The following is a 22,214-nucleotide window of genomic DNA, read 5'->3' on the forward strand; positions in this document are numbered from 1 at the left end:
TAATTTTCTGTATCCACCAGGGAGTTCTGATTTTTTTATCCTTGCAGACCTCACCACGTGCCTCTCTAGCAGAATCAATCAATGTTTTCTTCAGAGTTTGCTACTGAATCTCCAAGGTTTGATTCCTGTTTTCAAATGCTTTAATTTTTTCTTCAATAATTTTTGTGTATTTTAGTCTACAGTTCACATCTGAGAGCTGCTCAACTTTTATTTGCTTTAAAACTTTCTTACATGTTATTCTTTTCAATATGAAATTCAATTTTATCCCGCTCAAGACTAAATGGTGATCATTTCCAATTTCAAATCCTCTGTACACTCTGGTGTCCTGCACCAGGGAGAAAACATAACTATAAACAATAACATAGTCAACGAGACTTCTCTTATTCCTAGCCTCTTCTCTCCATGTGAATTTATGCACATTTTTATGTTGGAACATGGTGTTAGTAATAACCAGTCCATGTCCTGAGCAGAAATCCAACAGATATTTGCCATTATAATTAGCTTTGCTCTTTTCTCCAATTTTCCCAAAATATTTTTGTATGTCTCACAATCATTTCCTACTCTGCTATTTAGATCTCCAACAAGGACCAACTTTTCCTTTTTCATTGTGTCAGTTGCTTTTTCTAAAGCCTCAAAAAATTCCTCCACTTCTACCTTAGTAGAACCTTCTGTGGGACCATAGGCACCAATAAGTCTCATTGTCCAGTTCCCCATTCTGATATCTGCCCACATCACTCTACCTGATATTGCTTGCCATTCAAGAAGATGAGCCTTGTATTTTGTGTTCACTACTAACATTTTGTATTTATTGCTCAGAAAGATCTCACCAGTTTTTGACTTTTTTGTTTCAGTCACCCCTATTATGTCGATCTGGTACTTATCTAATTCTTCAGCTAGCTCCATTTCTTTGCCATTCAGGCTTCTTAAGTTGATAGTACCGATCTTTAACTCTGGTGATGTTGAGTTGGGGTTTGTTTTCAGATTTGTTCCAGTAGCTGACTTTTTGGTGTTCGCCCTGGTTCCCTGGCGAAAACAACGGGGGCCTTGTTTAACCGGGCGATGCCCCAGCCGGCATGAAATTTTGTCATGTTGCACCATCATTTTTTATTTTGGTTTAACCAATAAGAATACAATTTGGTCGGCTAAATCCCAAATTGCCAGCCCATCCTCGTTCGTTCAGTATCCAAGTAGATACCCAACAATGGTGCATCACGAGAAAGTGAGGATTGGACATTAGGTCAGAAGCCCTGGTCGGTTCTCCGCATTCCTTTAAAGGCTATGTGGAGGTCTCCTCTCAGTTATACAGCTTTGACCCTTAAGCACCCCGACTTGATAGCAGGGTTGGCTAAGTTATTTGCCTTGCAATCTACTTTTCTTCAAAACTGGCCTTGAGTTACCATTCCTACTCACTGCACATGATTAAAAAAGTAATTAATGCAGAACAAAAATGTTTTTGTTTTTATTTTAAAATTCTTTAATTATACTAAAACATTTCTCTTTTCATCATTACAAAATAGTTAGTTCTCTCTCCTGATGGAAATGTATGTTTTGCTCTTTTCTATAGTCTTCATTTTAAATGAAATGGTATTAAAATAGGTAGATGCTATTATGAATCAATGGTAAGTAAGTTCCAGGCCTGATTTCAAGTGGTTGATGTGCTCAGTCGCCAATGAACAGGCTATGAGTTCAAATCCCATGGGCATGGCTGTTTATGATTGGCAAATTTCATCACCTGGTGAGAGACTATCCACTTTGCTTATTAGAAGCCTGAAGTGCTTGAAAAAGTTCCATGTTTAGCTTCTAGAAAGGGCAGGGTTTCCAAATTTCTACATTATGTAAAAAAGAAATAAAACATACAGTGAATATTTTAAAAAAATCCTTAGCCTATCCATGATACTAATTTACCATAGTTTACAACCTTTCATGGATATATATCACGTAAGCATGTAGCATATTAGAAGCTTCTTTAAATTTTCTGACAAAATAGTTATGTTCAATATATGGCATTCTGTTTTTTTGCCGAAGTACCAGATGATCTTCACTTGTTCCGTGAAAATCTGTTTAGATTAATCTGTACTTTCTTTTCAATATCTTTAAAATGTTCCAATGTGGATTTTTATGCGATGCTCATTTGATCAACATAAATGATGCAGGGCTTCTTGAGAGGTGGATGAAGAATTTGTGTAGTGGAGTGAAAGTTACTTTTATCTCATGACATTGTAGAATCCAAGAGTCCATAAACAGACAAAATTATTCTTAGATTCTCCAAATACCTACATTACTAAGTAGTTGATCGCTTTTGTGTAATACCTGAAATTTTGTAAATACAGATTTCACTATTCTTATGTGATTTTTATACATAAATTTGTTGTGATTGACTTGTTGGCCACCAGTAATTTATAGTATATCATTTAGTCATAAATTGGACAAAAAATCATATTGCACGATATCAGCCAAGCAGATGTCACAGAACTCAGATGTTTGATAAATTAGAAAAGCAAAAATTATATAATTTGCAGATTTCTTAGCAAAATCTAAGGGAAACAGTGATTCATTCAACTATGGAGGCATATGATGAAGCTGTCTGAAAAGATAGAAAAGGCAGAACTGCACTGTGGACTCTAGAGGTTACCAAGGCAGTCCTGGAAAAGAAGAAATCATATCAAAAGTTCCTGCATAGTGAGTCAGCAAGTGCAGTCAGAGAATACAGGAAAAAATGTTCAAAACTTATCTGTAAATGTAAATAAAGCTTTTGTAGCTAAACAAGTCATGTGACAAACTCAGAAGACAAATATTGTGAAAATAGAAAATATTCTGGAGGCTATTGAAAAAGAGGACATGTAAAAGGAAATCAAAGATGAGAAATTTAAAAACTAAAGATAAGGATATTTTGGATGTCTGAGAGAAATTCTTTGAAAAAATATTAAATGAGGTAGAAAATATTAAAGAGAAATGCAGTTATAAAGACATTAGCCACCAGTAAAAGCCATAAGAAAACTGAAATGTGGAATGGCAGCTGAGATGCATGATTGTCAGGCCAGATATGCTCAAAGATGGAAGCATGCAAGTCTTACAGTGCATACAGTTAGAAGGCCTAGTAAGATTCCAGCTGACTGGGGTAGAGTTCAATCATTTACAAAAAAAATAATAATACAACAATGTGAGAATTAGTCTTCCTTCTGAGAGTTCTGGGTAAGGGTTATATTTACTTGAGAAGAACCATATTTACTTGAGAAGAGGCTAAAAAATATTGAAGAAGAATAAGCTAGGCTCATGCCAAACAGGTTGTCAACATTCGATTTTCACTTTATGACAAATAGTTGAAAAATCATGAAAATATAATGAAGAGCTCTTAACTTTTGTAGATTTGGAAAGAGCATATGACAAGAAACCAAGGTTCCTTGATGATGGTTTGATATAAAATCAAGTGTAAAAGAATGGTACATTATCTGTATATAAGGGAGAGGATTTTTTCTTTTTTTTTGAAAGTAGTCTTAGCAAATCACTTCCTTCAGTCCAGGTAGTTTTTTATCTTCATTTCAAAATAAAACATCTGAAACTAAACTACAGATTCCTTAATGGATTTAACATAATCAGTTAATTTAAAAGATGTGTGTGATACGGATCTGCGTAGATTCATATCACATTCATATCTGTCTGTCAACCATCCACTTATTCAAGTCAAGTGTTTATATTCCAACCCATATTCTCCAGTTTATGCATCAGCCTTTCATGTGGTATCCATGCAAGTGCCAATATATTCTTAAAATCAATTTCAAACAGCATGAAAATCACTAACTACTCAATTTCCCTTTGGCTATCATCCCATATTAACAAAACTTCTGGAATTTTAGTTTATTGTTCCCTACAGAACTTCCATTAATTCGTGAATTCACAAGGAAGAAAGATTAACACAAAAATTGCTTCCTGTATGCAGCAACGTCAGTCAAATTCACCTCACATCATAACACTGAACGCAGAATATCTTGACTTTACCCAAAACACTTTAGTAACTTCACTTTATGAAAGTAACAACAAACTCCACTGAATAAACTATTACAACTATATCACCACTTTAAATGAATTAACTTTCTATATTGAAAGCCTCATCATACTTCACTGGAGAAATAACTAGTGGTACACCAATGATCACCTTAAATCTGGTGAGCAGTGGTATACACCCACTGTATACCACTTTTTGAATATCTGTCTGTCAACCATCCACTTATTCAAGTCAAGGGTTTATATTCCAATCCCATATTCTCCAGTTTATGCATCTGCCTTTCATGTGGTATCCATTTGTTGTGTAGTTTATTTATGCAAATCACCATAATACTCTGTCTAACAAACATACTATACAATCGCTTTATATATTAGCCTCGATTTTTGGTCTTATCTCCTTTTTTAGACATAAACGAATTTATATTATTTTATTGACTGCGCCAGTCTATGTCCTATAATAATTTAATAGACTATTCAGGGAGACATTTCCAATAATCCAATATATATTTATTCCCTCACTCTTTCAGATAGTTGTGGCCAAACCACTCTACTAAACTTTATCTTCCTGCGACAAGTTCATAAATTTTAGAGTGGTGGATTGATGCTCTTAGTCAGGCAAGACTCAGTTTGAGGTAAACAACACATGTTTATTTACAACGTTAAGTACAATACACAATTATATAAAATCGCACTTACTAAAGGTTAAGATAGGAAACTCGATTCACACAAGCACTGCCTGATGCAGACAAGAGTTAATATTTGGCAAAGTGCCAAATACAGACTTCATTAATACAATTCATTCATCTGAAATCACTCTTTATAATCTTGGGGACACTAAATTAAATTAACCTCAATATATGGTTCTCAGTTTCTTTCTTTACAATGCTATTAAAACCATTCAAGTAATCTGGACATTTGACTATAACCTACTGCATTAGTCACTTAAGAGTTCACAGGTTAGAACTGTCCTGACATTATACACTTCTCGTATCTAAAGTTCTTCATGCAAATAGGCTCCAAAATTTTAGTAACAAAAGTTTACATTATCTTCACTGTCATGGAATGGGTCTACTGGTTAATACTGCCTTAGTAGTTCCCGAGGTTTGATTCCTTGCCTGGATCATGTGCAGCATCAGATTCCTGCTATGTGGGCTATTCTCTATCTACTCTATGGCTACCTTTGTCGTCTGAGAATTTTAGGGGAACATCCATGACATAGCACCCGCTTGCAATGAAAGCGCTAGCTGCATCGTGCTGGAACTCTGTCCGTAGCTTCATGGACTGCCTGATTCAAATTTCCTGCTGCCACTCATCCTCGCCTGCTGCACAGCCTGGAAACCACTACCTCGATCGGACCTTCTCACGACCACAAATCCCGGGAAAAAAAAGCACCTCTCTCTCCTCCTGTAATTGTTTATATTTTTCATTCATAGCATCCCCTATTTTCTCCTGAAATCCTTGTGTGGCGCTATGCTATTCTTGATCTCCGATGATGTCAGCATTTTTTTTTCTGTCATAGGATTCACGGAACCGATATTACACACATCTCTTTCCTTGTATTACGCAGCCTCGAGCGCTTACGCCAGCACGTATCAAACCTTTGGACCCACTCTTACAATTTGTTCAGTGGAATATTCAAGTTAACCTTAGCTGAACGGTATAATACAAAATTTTGATCTTCAATTCACCACTTAAACAAAATTTGAACAACACATTACATCACTACACTGTTATACCTCTTTACCATTTTATAATCTGACACATTCTTAGTGCATTACCTTATATAATTTAACACATTTAATACATTCCAATTTGGTTTTGATGAAATGCAAGCGTTTTCTTCTTTTAAATATCTAGTTTGCTGTGTTATGCTTGTTGAATTCTGAATGATTTGCCGATACTATGAGACAAGACCATTCAGAGTTCAACACATTCCCTTGCAGAGTATATCTTGTTTGTCTACTCATTTCTGTATGCGAGTTCTTACCACAGCACACACACACACACACACACACACCAGTTTTTGCACCACCCTCATACAACAGAACTATCATACCTCATGTTGGAGGCTTAATGGATTTTTTACAATACTCAGAAAGGATTAAAACAGAATTTATTACTTCCCATATTTCATCTCAGTCACTACAAAAAAAGTAATGTAACATAAACACAAATAACAAACAATACTAAGCCCAACCACGTGGGTGACACTAAAGTCTTAACTAGGTGGAACACCCTCTAAGGGCGGTTGTAGGGTGGGGCCTCTGGTGATAAGTGTTTCCCAAATCTTAGGAAACTTAATGCAACCGTATTTATTAAGATTTGGTTGATTTCTGAGAGCTGCTGCTGATTCTAAGAATAGTCTCTCTTTTTTGAATTTGCTGTGGTGGAGCATGGTGGTTTTTCCCAAGATATCCTATGGGTTGTATCCAAGACATGGTCAGCAAGGCCAGACTGACACAGGTCATACATCTGCAACCATAGTCATGGTTGCAGATGTATGACCTGTGTTCCTCCAGGCAGATGGTTGCTGATCTGCCTGTCTGTCCAAAGTATGCCAGCTTACAGGAACAGGGTACTTTATAAACTCCAGGCACTGAGAGAGAGAGAGAGAGAGAGAGGGAGCTGATCTTTTGTAGAATGGATATGGGTAGCAAGTTTGCAGTGTGGCTTAAATGCTGTGTGTAGGTTGTACTTGTTCAAAATCTTGGCTATTTTTTTGGATGTGCCACGAATGTAGGGTATTGTGATGGCATTTCTAAACTCTTTCTGATGAGAAGACTGGGGAATGGGAGAGGAACTGATTATTTTTTTGATACTGTGATTGCTGTAGCCATTGGAGAGGAAAGTGTTGTGTATGTGGTCAAGTTCAGTTGTAAGGGTGGTTCCACTGGAACAGATTGTGGGCGCTCTTGGTAAGAGTTTTAATAATGCCATATTGTTGAGCAAGGTGGTGGTGGGAGAGTTTGTACCTGTGTGCGTGGGTTTTCTATATACAGTGAAGGAAAGTGTACCGTTAGGAAGGCATGTAACTGAGGTGTCTAGGAAGGGTAAACAATTGTTCTTTTCCCTTTGGTCTATTCTCTCTAGCATCTCAGAAGCTTCTGCACAGAAAGAATTTAAAAAAATAAACATATCAAGAAATATAACAACCTGGTGAAAGCCAAACTGCAACCGCTCCAGACAGTAGTTAACCTATCTTCCAAAAGGCTCAATGACAATGCCGTCAGTGCCTTAAGCCTCGGCCACAATTTCACAGTCGCTCCGAAAGAAGTGCCGGTGCTCGATGTAATGTTTAATATTGAACGTGGGATCTGTCGCTTAGCGCCGGAGATAGCAAATAACATCAGGCTTGACATCACCAACATCCTCGCCTCCAAAAAGTAATTTATCGTCCACCCAACGCACTGCTCTCATGAAATTACGGAAAGAGAAAAGTATTGCCATCACCAGAGCAGATAAGGGTAATGCCAAAGTTGTTCTTAATGCCACGAAATACAACCGAAAAATGGAAATTATCCTCCGAGATCGCTTGACCTACACCCCGATAGAACACGACCCCACAAAAACATAAGTTTAAAAAAATTAAAAATCTTAGTTAAAAAAGTATTGTCCTGGCCTCCGGACATTGCGAAAAAACTCGAGCCTTTCTGTTCCCATCCCCCCCCCCTGAATATAAGGTTTACCAAAAATCCGTAAACCCAATTCCCCACTAAGACCTATAGTAGATGCCACTAATGCACCTTGCTACAAAGAGTAAAAACAACTGGCCAACTCTCTGACCCTCCTCACTGGAATTTCCACATCCTATATAAAAAACTCTACCCATTTTAAAACCCTCATAGAAACCTTAAATAACACAGACATATCGGTAAGCTTTGACATCTCCTCGTTATTTGCCAATATCCCCTTAATTGATACCTTAACACTCTTAGAAAACGTTTTTCCTTCTGACATCTTAAATCTCTTTTCCTTTGCCATCAATTCTGGTTATTTTTCTCGGAAAAACAAAATCTACAAGCAGATAGAGGAAACCGCCATGGGTTCCCCCCTCTCACCAATTTTTATATGGAAGATTTTGAAAATGAGCCATAGACTCAGCCCCCTCTCAAACCTTCTATCTGGCTAAGATATGTTGATGATGTGTTCTCTATTTGGCCTCATGGCCAAGACACATTAGACTCCTTCCTCAGTTACCTCAGCAGCCTACATCCAAGAATTTAGTATACGATGGAAAGGGAAAAGAACAATTGTTTACCCTTCCTAGGCACCATAGTTACACGCCTTCTTAACGGTACACTTTCCTTCACTGTATATAGAAAACCCACGCACACAGGCAGATACAGTCACAAACTCTCCCACCACCAACCACCATGCTCAAACAATATGGCATTATTAAACTCTTACCAAGACAGTTCACAATCTTTGTTCCAGTGGAACCACCCTTACAACTGAACTTGACCACATGCACAACACTTTCCTCTCCAATGGCTACAGTGATCACAGTATCAAAAAAATAATCAGTTCCTCCCCTATTCCCCTGTCTTCTCATCAGAAAGAGTTTAGAAATGCCATCACCATACACTACATCCGTGGCACATCCGAAAAAATAGCCAAGATTTTAAACAAGTACAACCTACACACAGCATTTAAGCCCCACCGCTTAAATGACTTTTTGCTGTTCACCCTGGTTCCCTGGCAAAAACAACGGGGGCCTTGTTTAACTGGGTGACGCCCCAGCCGGCATGACATTTTGTCATATTGTACTATCATTTTGTATATTGGTTTAAGCCAATAAGAATACAATTTGGTCGGCTAAATCCCGAATTGCCAGCTCATCCTCGTTCGTTCAGTATCCAGGTAGATACCCAACAGGATGCACCACAAGAAGGTGAGGATTAGACATTAGGTCAGAAGCCCTGGTCGGTTCTCTGCATTCCTTTAAAGGCTATGTGGAGGTCTCCTCTCAGTTATACAGCTTTGACCCTTAAGCACCCCCTTTTGCAGCACAAAAAAATGTTTGCATCCGTAAGCTCATTAAAACCACGTTGATGACTGCGGTGCAGTATGCGTTTCGCCATCGTTTCAACATTAAACCTCCAAAGACCTCTACCAGCACCTTTGGTTGACCTAAAAAACTGCATCACAACTGCGGTGAACTCAGTGATGCGAGACATCCTTCTTCGGGTATGGGATGAATCCAGCTACTGTCTTGATGTTATCTGTGTGGCTGGAGGGGGACATATTGAACATCTATAAACTTTATTGTGAGTATAATCAAATATACTTTACATCATATTTGTCACTAGTTCTATGTTTGATATATAGACTTACAAAACTGAGTCCATCTTTTTGAATCACCATGTATATATATAGTATATAGTGTATATTTATTGAATAAAGTAAGTCCAATAATAAGCACAGGTCCACTGATAAAATGGTATTCATAAATAATAATGAACTGAAATTAAATAAATAGTGATAAGAGTTGAGCATGAATACTGTAGTAATGAAGAGAATGAAGGGGAGGATACAGAAACAGCAACTATGCAAAGAATCATGCAGAGACTGAATTCTAATGTAAATAAATAAATTATTAATTAAATTAATAACATTTAATAAATTAAACATCATAAAAATTATGCATCGTGGGTGTTTGTATGTCTAAATCTTTATAACGATGACATGCCAATTATCAGTAAGATATTTTCTGTCAAGTAACACTCAAAGAAACTAGGACATACAAAGAAACAGTTCACCACACTATAAAACATGGGCAAAGCAGCCAGTCATTTTTCTACAGGTACTTCTACATGGTCATTGCTCCACTGAACCAGCATTTCTTCACATTCTGATGGGTCTAAAGAGCAGCAGCTGCCCAGTGCCCCTTTTCAGTACAAACTGAAACACACTGAACCTGCTTCTCCTATTCCTCTTTTATTACATCCATTTCTGCCTATGAAACAGCCTTTCTGATGAAGTGTTTCCAATATTTTTCTTGAAGAGTTGGAGTTGTTTGGGAATGATAGGAGTTCCCAAACAACTCCAACTCTTCAATAAACTTTTTCCCCAACCCTCACCTGTTGTAAGCAACACATACAGCACTTTCTCATTCACTTTCTCTACCACGTTCCTCTACCACTCATTCATGGGATCTGTGTGTGTACACAATCGGAAATACACTAATACACAATTAGAAAGTGTATTATCATTAACAGATAATAAATTATCTGTTAATAAGATAATTCAGTTGCTTGAAGAAATAGACTCCAATATGGAAAGATTTGGCAAAGTGGTTAGAATGATGCAAACTGCAAATGTTTATTACAGAGAAAGAAAGGTAGGAGCCTGTTCCTGGTGTCACATCACCCTCTGAAGATGAGCCTGAACCTTCAACAAGTTACACATCTGGTGAATTATCCATTTAACTATTAGCATTGCAATTCCTGAATTTGAAGAATCTGTTGTCGATAACCTAATCTCTCCTGCCTCCTACAATGACTCATCCAATAAATAAAGCTGCTTTTGAAGACTTACTCTTGCTCCATGTGTTTCCAGCTGATTATTTTATTGGTATGCACAGGGAAGTAATGTACATAGTAATTTTGTTATGATTTGTACACTGTTATTTCACTATAAACAAAGAGTAACATTAGTTCAAAAAATAGACCTACACATTTCAACATTGAGGCATATGAAAACCAGGATATGAATATGCTGGTTATCATATTCCTTCACGGACAAATACTATAGTCTGGAAGGATGTTAATATCAGGTTTGGTGAGATATGTCATTAAAAATGTAAGATGAATGTTTCCTATACTGATAAATACTTATTAATCATGAGTATTTACTAATGCTGGTAAATGAATGCAAATGAAAGTTGTAAACAAACATATTACATAACCTAGGGAAAGGGAAGAATGCATGTACTATGCAAGTGATGACATTAAGGGGAGGATGAAACTCTTTGCTAGATCATCATAATACATTCTTTATCATCTAAAAATCTTAGACACTGAATAAGAAAATAATGTAATCCAACACAGAAAGAGCTGTTTATACAATGCAGTACAATCTATAATTTTTTTACAGCTGATATTTTTCTGCTATGCTTTTCTTTACTTTAGCAGCAACTTTTTAACAAACACTAACTAATAAGAATGTGTAGAAATGCTACAAAGAAACTACCTTTTTTTTTGGGGGGGGGGGGAACTTAAAATGACTTAAAAATCTTTGAATAATACAGAATAAAGTCAATTTTAACAATCACTTACCATATTAAGAAAAGCAGCAAGTTTTGAGATTGGCATTGTAGTGTACAACTTCAGGTAACTAAAATAAATAAAAGTATTTAAATAACCTTCAAAAGCAAACTGTAAAATCAGAGTTCACTGCTGTTATAGAAATATAAAGCATTTAAATTACCACATTTGGAAAATTATTTTTGTATCCAATATGCAGAATTTTCTTTAGCTCCCTTTGAGACAAACATTATTGTTATTAAATTGTTCCCACAGAATCCAAAGACTTAGTGGGAATAATGTTTATATATAATTGGAATAACTGGACAGAACTGTTGAACTCATCAAAAATAAGCATGACTGCTTCTTGCAACTCATTCCATACATTTACCATTCTCCAAAAACAACCTAGTCATTACTCTTTTAAAATAGGAAGTATGCCATACTGTTAATCATCATGGTCAATAGCTTCTAATCCTCTTCAACATTTCCACATCCCCAAGAATTCCAGTGTAGTTGTAGTATTAAATCCTTACAAAATAGTATATCAACTGCTATCCCTGCTTGTCAGTGTTTCTTAACAACCAAGCAAACTTTTGAGTTATTTTGCACACTTTTGTGATATGTCCTGTGAACTTCAGTTCTGTTCATCATCACCCCAAAATCCCTATCTTCTTCAATTTCTTGCATTTATTTCCTCCTGTGCAATATAGCATATGGTTTTCTCATTCTAAAATTATAACTTTGACACACTGAACTGCCAACCATTATTCTATGCTCAAATTACCAGTCTATTTAGCTCATCTTGGGATCATTACAGTGCCTTCATTGCCAACTTTTTTAAATCTCAATTTATTTAAACTTTTATTTTTTTAGCAATAGTTAACTATTGTTAGCTAACACTCAGAAAAATTATTCACTATTTGATATGCTTCAACCATAATATAAAAATTAATTTTATAGTGTATGAAGCTGAACTGATTTCTTTAACTAAGAATCACAACATGCTGATGAAACAATATATCCTGGAATTCATTTTGTCACGTTGAATTATAGGGGATGTTGTGGTGTATGTTAGATGAAATTGTGTTTTACTATGTGGCAAACAGATGTTCCTACTATGACATATTTAGTATTTGTGATGTTTGCCTCAGTAGATGCACAATAGGATTATTTTAATGTTGCCTTGGAGACTTGAAAGTTTAGATCCAGTACATGCCTTTAAAAAATTGTTTGTTAAATAATTTAAGTTGAATCTCTACTAATTTTGTGTGTGATTACAGCATGATTATTCAGGAGAGTGAAATTAAAAACTATTATTTATGATGACTGGTCTTACCAATAGGCTTTGTGTTCGACGTTATTCATAACTTATTTTAACAGTATTATAACATCAAAACAAAACATCAAATTATAAAATAATATTTATTAACCAGCTTATATTTCACTGCATTTCAAACCAGCATCCTCAGAGCACAATACCATGTTACAGTTAACAGACAAAATATCTGAAGTCCTCATTTGGTGCCCTTTAATGTTGTATAGAAGAAATTATAGTTGTCTAGAAGTTCATTACCCAAATTTTTGGCAGATTAATACATTGCACACTGTGTGCAGTGTTCCACATGTGCTGCACTGACAGTGGTAACATATCCCTTCTGCATTGGACAGGTGCATTTCCACAAAGTTTATAGGGCATGTTAGTTGCTACTATTTTGTTAGAATTTTATTTGTAAAATAAAAGAGCGTTCGAACAATGAATAGGGTAGGAGTCAAATAGATGTGTAATCTTATTAAGCAAGAGATTCGTAAGAAAAGGACAATGTGAAACAAATACAGTTTGCATAAGGAAAGGATGATGTGGAAGGAATACAGTGTGCATAAGGATGATGTCCATTATGAAAATCATAAGCAGCAGACTAGAACAGTGACAACTGTTGTATGGAAAGCAAAGTCTGAATATGAAAAGAAATTGGCTCTGTGTGCTAAAGACAACCCACAAGAATTCTATCGATATGCTGCAAGTAAAAGAAAGAGTGAATATGAAAGAATAACTCTTCTAAATGCAGATGGCATGAGAGTAACAGATGCAGAAGAGGTTGTTCAACTAATGAGTGCCAATTTTGTTAAAAGCTATCAACCTGGTGTATGCAACATTGAGCTCACTGCTACCTCTTCATTGGATGAAGAAACAGGTTAGGAGGACGAGGTATTACAGCTGTTGCACAAACTGAATAAGAATTCAGTAATAGGGACTGATGGCATATCAGCATGTGTGCTAAAACAGTGTTCACTTGAACTGGCTATTCCTTTGAGGCTGTTTAACATGAGCCTCAGAACAGGGAAGATTCTGCAGGAATGGAAAAAATATATGGTAATTCCGTTGCGAAGACCTATGTATCCAACTATTGACCAATTAGTATCTTAGGAGGTGGTGAAGATTTTTGAAAAATTGGTTAGGGCACACATTCAGAAATGGATTGACAGTGAATCTCTACTTTGCAATGAGCAACATGGGTTTACTAAAGGAAGTAACTTGCTCACATTATATAACAATGTTACCATTGAACTAGACAAGAGGAATGGATACACCATGATACTTTTGGATTTTGCTAAGGCTTTTGAGAGAATACAGCATAAACTGGAGGGGTGTGGATCATAGAATATTAGCATGGATAAAAGAATGGCTGACAGACAGATATCAAAAAGTGGTATACAGGGAGTGTGAGTCTGCAAAATTAAGGTAACCAGTGGTGTGCCACAAAGATCACTGCCTTGGTTCACTGTTATTCAATCTGTACATTAACAACACTGGGGAGGATTTGAACTGCTGTGACATGCAGTACTTGCAGAATGATTTGAATAGGCTAGAATTGTGGGCATGGAGAAAATGGATGTCAGTAAACGTAAAGTCATTAACTTTGGCGTGATCCAATGGTGCATGATATTGATGAGGCTAGGGATTTTAGAGTATTAGTAGATAGGAAGTTGAAGTTCAACGGCCATGTAGCAAAGATTAAAAATACTCTCAAAAGATAATTGCAATGCTGAAAAGAACATTCACGTGTAAAGATAAAGATGTCATTTTGCCTCTTTACAAGTTGTTGAAAAAACCTCACTTGGACTACTGTGAGCAGGTCTGGTCTCCTAGTTTCCATTGTGATTCTGATATAGTGGAGCGAGTGCAGAGGAGTGTGTTAAAATGATATCAGGATTGTGAAATACTGATTATGAAGACAGATTGAGAATTTGCAGACACTAGGAAATAGGAGAAAGAGGGGTGATATAATTGAGACTCACAAACTTTTGAAAGGGCCTTAGAGGATTTCAGTTATAGAATTTTTCAATTTATAGAGAGTGGGGAAAGGACAAGAGGGCATCCTTGGAAGCTGAGAATGAATTCTGCTGCTGCTAAGAAGGGGCGATGGCTAAATTTTTCTCTCAGAGTGGTGCTGATTGGAATGGATTGCCATTGGATGTTGTGAGTGCAAGCAGTGTGAATGAATTCAAGAATAAGTATGAAAGCTGGTGTGCATAGTATGTGGCCTCCTTCAATGAGTCCCTGACTTCCTGGAGGTCTCTCTTAATAATAATAATAATAAATTAACATTTGCGAAATGTCTTGATGATATCAACAATTTCAAATAATACAATATGAACTGATTTCAAGTTTATATAGTTACATACTCATGAACTTTGCCATTTCATGAGTATGTAACTCATGAACTGGCAAAATCTATGTGAGAATGGCCAGTTCGTGAAAATTTATAAGGCAGAACAATGGAATAAGATGGCAACATTTATTTTAGTTGACAACACAATGCTTCATCCTAATTGCATGGGGTTTCTTCAGCTGTAAACATAAAAACTCGAAGACAAAATAGTAAAGATTAACAAAGGTGACAACCATTATGTAGTTATAGAAGAGACTAAAGTTATTTTAAAATATTTCCAATTGCACGTTGCATTGTTCAGTATGATGTGCGTGTTTATAAATTCAGGGCACATGTTTGGCCAATGAAGGCTAGGATATATTCAGACAAGTTGATACTAAGGTTAATATTTATATTAGGATCTAATGCCATTTCTAAAGATTCCCAAATTTTTCTCACCATTGTGTCATAGCAATGGTGTAATAGTTCTAATTTATCCCATAACATGTTTTATTTGCTGAGTCCATGATGACAAAGATGAGGCTTCACTCCTATGGCATTCAATATCTCAGAGCATTCTTCATTAAATTGTTAAATTGATTTTTTTCTTTCTTTCCATAGTAAGATGACTGATGATTGCACCATAGCCAATAAATGCCAGGATATCCAAGTGGGCTATGTTGAGGTTTTGTGGATCAGAGTAGATCTTATCTTGGTAAATACTACTTTAAGTTTATATTCTTTTGCCAGTTTCATGGAAATAGAGCTAAAATATGGAAGTGTGAAAGGAAGTTTTTTCCAGTTTGCGCCTGAAGTATCTTCAGGACTGAGGCAACTCGTGGTAAGGTGGACTAAGCTCTCATCACTTGTTTCAGTATCTCCCAAAATGCAAAGCACATCTCCTTGAGGACATGTATAATGCTATGCATTAACGAAAGGGCTACTACCCAGACCAGTTTCGACCTTTATTGAGGTCTCATCAGCAGGAGCCAGACCTAGAAGTGGTGACAATAAGGTGGAAGTAATGGAGAACTCATATTTACCTATACGAGTTGCCAAAAGGTATCTCACCTTAATATTAAATTACTTTGAATTTAGAGAAAGATGATGGAAGTTTTTTCCCACTTGGTTAGACTATAATAAATTTAGTTTAATCCTTTATCCAAGTATGAGCAAACAAAGTTTGCGCCTGAGACACCTTTTGACAGCTAGTATGGGTAAATATGACTTCTCCATTACTTCCACCTTAATATCAACCACCTCTGGGTCTGGCTCCCACTGAGGAGACCTCAATAAAAGTCGAAACCAGTCTGGGTAGTGCCCTTCCCTTAATGCATAGCATTATACATGTCTGCAAGGAGATGCGCTTTGCATTATGGGAGATACCAAGACAAGTGATGAGAGCTTAGTCCACCTTTACGAGTTGCCTCAGTCCTGACGATACTTCAGGCACAAACTTTGTTTGCTCACACTCGGATAAAGGATTACACTAAATTTATTATGGAAGTGTGATGAAGGCTGTTTTCTTCTTCATTAGAAATTTCTCTGGTCTCATGTCAGCCTGGAGATGTGGTTGTCATAGCCATTTTGAAGAAAAGTGTTTTTTTAAATGTTGAAGTTCTTTAGCTAGTTCATCCTTGTTAGTAATGTTTTGGGGTCGAGAAGGGGGAGGGAGGAAAGACTTGCTCCTGGTATGGAAATACTTAATTTCTGAGGACTATAATGATGGGAAGAGGCATACAGATATTTATCAGTGTGTGTGTGTGTGTGTGTGTGTGTAGGCTTTAGAAATAAAGACCTTTTCTCTGATTCCTTACTTTTCCATAATTTTGGTTATGATGTCATTCTTCTAGAACCTTTTTTCAAATGTTTCCATATAAAGATTTGCTAAAACTGGCAAATAAGGACTGCCCATGGCTAGATCAGAGTTCTGTTGTACATCATGTTTTCATATTTGAAATATCCAGATAAAATAGTGTTAGAAGAGAGCCATAACTTTCTTGGAGAAAGTATCTTGTAGCAGTGCAAGTAGATCCACTGTAGGAACATTGGTAAACAGATTAACTATACCCAAGCTTGCTAAAATGTCATGTTCATCAAGGATAATACAGTGGTGCCTTGGTTAACTACAGTAATACTGCAACAGATTACTGTCGTTAACCAAAACCATCGTTATCCAAGGCGCGATTCCCCATAAGATTTAACTGAGAATCGATTAATTTGTTCTGGCTCCTCCCCACAACCATAGTATATATTAAAAATGCAGATAAAACTCATTTAAAATGCCATAAAAAGATGGTAAATATCATTTATTTATTATACAGTTGGGGTTATATGTATTTGCTACAAAAAATTAACATTAATAAAATGTTAATGTTCATGAAAACAGTTTTTAATTATCAATCTTCACTAGAAGTACAATTGGGCTCACTTTGGAGATTTTTGACAAATGGACCTGTAAAAAACATGTCTAGGATTGTTTGCTTCTGCCTCTTTTTTAAAATGTTTCTGAAAAACTGCATGGGCTTTTCATTAAATAGATCTGCAGTTCTGATAACCTCAGATTTGTTTGGATTCCATTTCATAGCAACATTTTAAACTTCCTCCCACTTTGCCAAAACATTTTTGATTTCAGCAGTCGTAATTTGTTCTTTCTCTCCATCCTCATCTTCAGATGAAATTTCCATTTCCTTTTCTTCACACTGCAGTTTGAAAAGTTCTTTTAGCTCGTCAGTAGTCAGTTCTTGGTCATGCATCTCCAATAATTCTTCAACATCTTCTTCCTCTACTTCCAAGTTAAGATCATGAGCAGTTGCCACAATATCCTTTACCAATTTGTGTCCTTCATCTGAAGTTTCTTCATTACCAAAGGAAGGACACAGTTTCCTCCATGCTGCTTTGAGACATTTCATTGTTACTTCTTGCCAAGCCTTTACAATTAGCCTAATTGCTATGACAATGTTGAATTCTTCCTTCCAAAATTTTCTTAGGGTTATGTTGGCAGCCTCACATATTTCAAAGCACCTGGTAAAAAGTGCCCTTGTGTAAAGTTTTTTAAAATTTGCAATTATCAGCTGATCCATAGGTTGAATCTCTGATTCAACCTATGGATCAGTTGATAATTGCAAGATCTTCCTCCTAAGACTAGTAGTCTTAGGAGGAAAAAAACTCACCTTCATAAATCTAATTCCTCTGGTAGCTCTTCTTGTATGCCCAGGTGCGTTATCCAAGGTTAAAATGGCTTTTAGAGGCAGATTTTTTTGCTCAAGATAGGCTTTGACAGTTCGTCCAAAAACTTCGCGAATCTAGTCTCTAAATTCTATTCTTGTGCCCCAGGCTTTGTTGATAGATTTCCACAAAACACCGAGATTGGATTTAGAGACATTGAACTTTTTGAATGCTCGGGGATTCTCTGAGTGGTAGATTAACATTGGTTTTACCTTGCAGTCTCCACTTGCATTTGCTGCTAAAAGCAATGTTAACCTATCATTCATTGGTTTATGCCCAGGAAGTGTTTTTTTTCTTCTTTTGTGATAAATGTCCTGTTGGGCATTTTCTTCCAAAATAACCCAGTCTCATCACAATTGAAGACTTGTTGAGATAGGTATTCTCCTTCTTCTATAATTCTTGTAAAGCTATTGACAAATTTATCTGCTGCTGCTTTGTCAGCACTAGCTGCCTCTCCATGTCTGACCACACTATGAATCCCTGTTCTTTTTTTAAAGTTGTCAAACCAACCTCTGCTACTTTTGAAATCATCATCATCTACCTCAGAACTTGATCCAGAAGTCTTCTTTTTCAAATCTTGATAAATCTGTTTAGCTTTCTGACAGATTGCATTTTGAGATGTAGTATCGCCTGCCATTTCTCTTTCTTGGATCCAAATTAGTAATAAATTTTCCATTTGCTCAAAAAGAGCCCTCTGACATTCAACCTTGAAGTTCCCTTAGCTACCATAAGCTCTTCTTTCTTAGCCAAAATGATTGATATTGTAGAATGACTGGTTTCATATATTCGAGCTAGCTGCATAACTTTCACACCTTAATGATGTTTTGCTATAATTTCTTTCTTCTGTTCAATAGAGAAAATTTTTATGTTTTTTTCCCCTCACTAGCTTTCTTTTTAGGACTCATTTTGTCACACGGTAAAAAAATTCACTGTATAAAAAAAAGATACACAAAATACGGTATTATTACAAATTGCACAACACCAAGACAAGGAATACAAAGAGCATATAGTCACCTGAAAATAAAAGTAAAAGTTCAAAAAAAAAAAAAAAAAAAAAAACCTTTTTGAAATAAAAGTTAACAGTTAAATTCAAAACCTGCAATTTTTGACGTAGTGCATTTTGCTTGTAAGGTGATGATATTAGATACAGCACTTACCGTAACAAACACTGATTAGCAGCTTATAGATACAATGATTATTATACAGATGAGATTTGATTTTGCTTTTTGATGGCGAACGAACAGTGACACGCACTCGCCGATTTATTGTCTATATGAACCAACACAAAAAATAAATGCTTAAATACTCATTTTCATCATAAAACGCATTTAAAACCACAAATTTTAAAATAAAACACAGTGCACTACAAGAAAAGAAACAATAAACGGAAAACAAACAGCTGGCTATGATGTGTCAAACATATCTGAGCTTCACAGCTATGCCACGTGGCTGTTCTCTATTCGATAATGTCTTCCTGAGCATGGCTGAGTGCGATCGAAAAATTCTGGTTTTTTAGATCGCACAGAGGTTCACATAATCGAGGGTCATTAACCAAGAGATTTTTTTCTTACAGCCATCGTCATTAACCAAGTACGTCGTTAACCAAGGCACCACTGTATTGCTGATGCTTGGAGTTTTTCACAAATGATGGTGATTGTCTCTCCTGTCAGGCCCTTAATGAAACTGTCTAATTTTGTAGTCATAATCATCACCATAGCATTTCCTTTCTCTGCAGGCAGAATCACTATGTCAGGATTGTTTCTAAGGTTAAGAGCATTTCGAGCTGATCACAAAGGTGAAAGATTATCAATAGGAGGTTTTGCTAGTGCTGATTTGAACCGAGCAAATGAAGCCTCTTTGGAGATGAGATAGAATAAACTTGTTCAATTTTTGTTAACAAAATTTCATTAGGCTCTCCATATGTACTTTCTTGAGGCAGACTGAAATTAAGGCCCTTGCTGAGAACAATTTGTTCCACTGTAGACAAAACATGGTTGGACTTGTTAACAACTGTTTTTTCAACAAATAGTTGATCATGAGGTTTTATCTTCCATATTTTATGACATTAAGACAGTGTTTCTCAACCTTCTTTCATGTGTGTGTGTGTGTCCCATTATTTAATATTAGTTCTTGTGGCTCCCCCCACCTTCCCTCCTGTAATTCTTGTGTTGAGACATTGTCAAAACCCATTAAAAAAAAAAAAAAATCATGAAACCCTTCCAATTAATTTATTTGAAATTAAATAGTCTGTAAGGGACTGTGTTAGGTAATGGTTAGATTGAATTGAAGCATTACAGGTCTATGTTGAGTATGTGGAATGGGATTTAAAACCTTTTTAAACACAAATGTTGGATATTTTTGAGCTAACAAATATGAGGTCAGGGTTATATCTCTGCTTCCATCTGTTGCTGTTGAAAGATGCAGAGAGTTTTGGATTATGTATCAGGTATAGGGAAAAGTTTTCATTCCATTTTTCAACAAGTTCTTCATCTTCATTGGACTTTGTGTAACCTCAGTTAATACTATGGCTATTAAAGTCACCTAATAGGACATTAGTCATGTATGCATTATTACTGAGGAGGATGTTGGGGAAGGAGAAAGCTTCTTCTGGCAGTTTATAAACTGAGGTGATTGTGATTGAGATTTTTTAAATGTGATTGTAATAATCTCATTGCGATTCACTTGTTTGTTGAGTCAATGGACAATGGAATTAAGTTCTTTAGTAAATATTGCACCATCATATTTATCATGGGGCATCTCTTTGATGAGTTTCATTACATGGATGTAAGGTCTGGCAGCACCTTCCCCCTCTGTGAGTTTCTTGCAGGTCATTACTCTGCAAATATCTGCAATGAGCTCTTGCTTGACACTGGAGAAACCTTCAATATTAAATGATATATTATTTTTAGGCCTGGCCCCAATTAGGATCCCTTAGGGCAGGAATTTAGGAGCATTTTAGAGTGATCACTTGCGTTTGGTTGGTAGCAGCTTTAGCTTTCCCTAATGGGTACTCACAGAGTGCGGGAACGAGAAACTAGCTGCTGTGCGCCCCATGCCAAGTGGCTGCCTTAAAAACAAAATATAGATCTCAGTTAAAATATATATAGAGAGAGAACTAACAGCATCAGTTTCCAATGTATTACCATCATATGAAAGCTTTGCTCCCCAACACAGGTCCAAGGAAGCCATTAATTTTTAGATTCATTGTTATTGCTTGGTATATTTTGCAATATTGATATGTTCCTGTAAGCATAACTAGTTTATTCAATACAGTGGATTTTATACAATTTATTATTTTATTTTCAGTGTATTTTATGTTTTTATACTGTTTTCGTGTCAATGAATAGTTTCATTAAATGCTTTTGTTTTAATAAAGTAGTTTTTCCTTTGATTTCCACTTTTTTCACCCCCCCCCAAAAGGAGGTGCATCCCCATAGGTTGAGAATCACTGGTCTACTCAATCATTTTAGTGATTGAGACAACTAAGCTTGGGTAGTCAACTGGAAGGGTTACGGCTTTCTTTCTTTTTTTTTTCTTTTTTTATTTTTTTTATTAAGTGGCTGCAGATTAGAATCTTCAATACTGATACAGCTTATGAAAATATTTAGGTGGGTAGATGAATATGGTTCTGTAAATAGCACAGCAAGGCCATCACATGTTCAAAATTTATATATCTTGAACAGTATGGAATGACCTAAAACAAGGATGAACACACGAAGTAGTTTTACATTCTGGAAACCAGATTATTGTCTCATTTCTGATTGTTTTAAGCAGACATGACAGTTGCATGCAGTGCTTATTTATTCATTTTTGTAGATGGTAATGTTTCTGAGAAATACTTAGAGATAGCAGCTTTCAACTACAGAAGTCTAGAAGGATTGCCTGTTTTCCTGCTTGCTGAAGAAGGACCATAAACTTATAGTAATGCTTTGGTGATTTCTACTCTGTCATCTACATACGTTATGATAACATATATTTTCTTATAAGGGAGGAAACTGTTCCAAATAATAAAATCCAAACATATATTTTTGTAATATTTTTTATGGTGTTTCCTCATTACAGAATAAAATGATAGCTACTGATCGCA

General features: G+C 36.1%; 1 protein-coding gene across 1 annotated transcript in view; it reads right to left on the reverse strand.

The window, feature by feature from the left end:
* The window catches only part of eIF3l (eukaryotic translation initiation factor 3 subunit l), a 310,545-nt gene that overhangs the window by 27,903 nt on the left and 260,428 nt on the right, over nucleotides 1-22,214 (reverse strand). The window contains exon 15 of the mRNA XM_090398519.1: nucleotides 11,280-11,337. Coding sequence (XP_090254645.1) covers nucleotides 11,280-11,337 — 58 coding nt within the window. The remainder of the gene's footprint in view (nucleotides 1-11,279; nucleotides 11,338-22,214) is intronic.

Source organism: Typopeltis vanoorti, chromosome 9 (genome assembly GCF_054136105.1).
Source record: "Typopeltis vanoorti isolate ZY-2024b chromosome 9, IOZ_Tvanoo_1.0, whole genome shotgun sequence".
Lineage (NCBI taxonomy): Eukaryota > Metazoa > Arthropoda > Arachnida > Uropygi > Thelyphonidae > Typopeltis > Typopeltis vanoorti.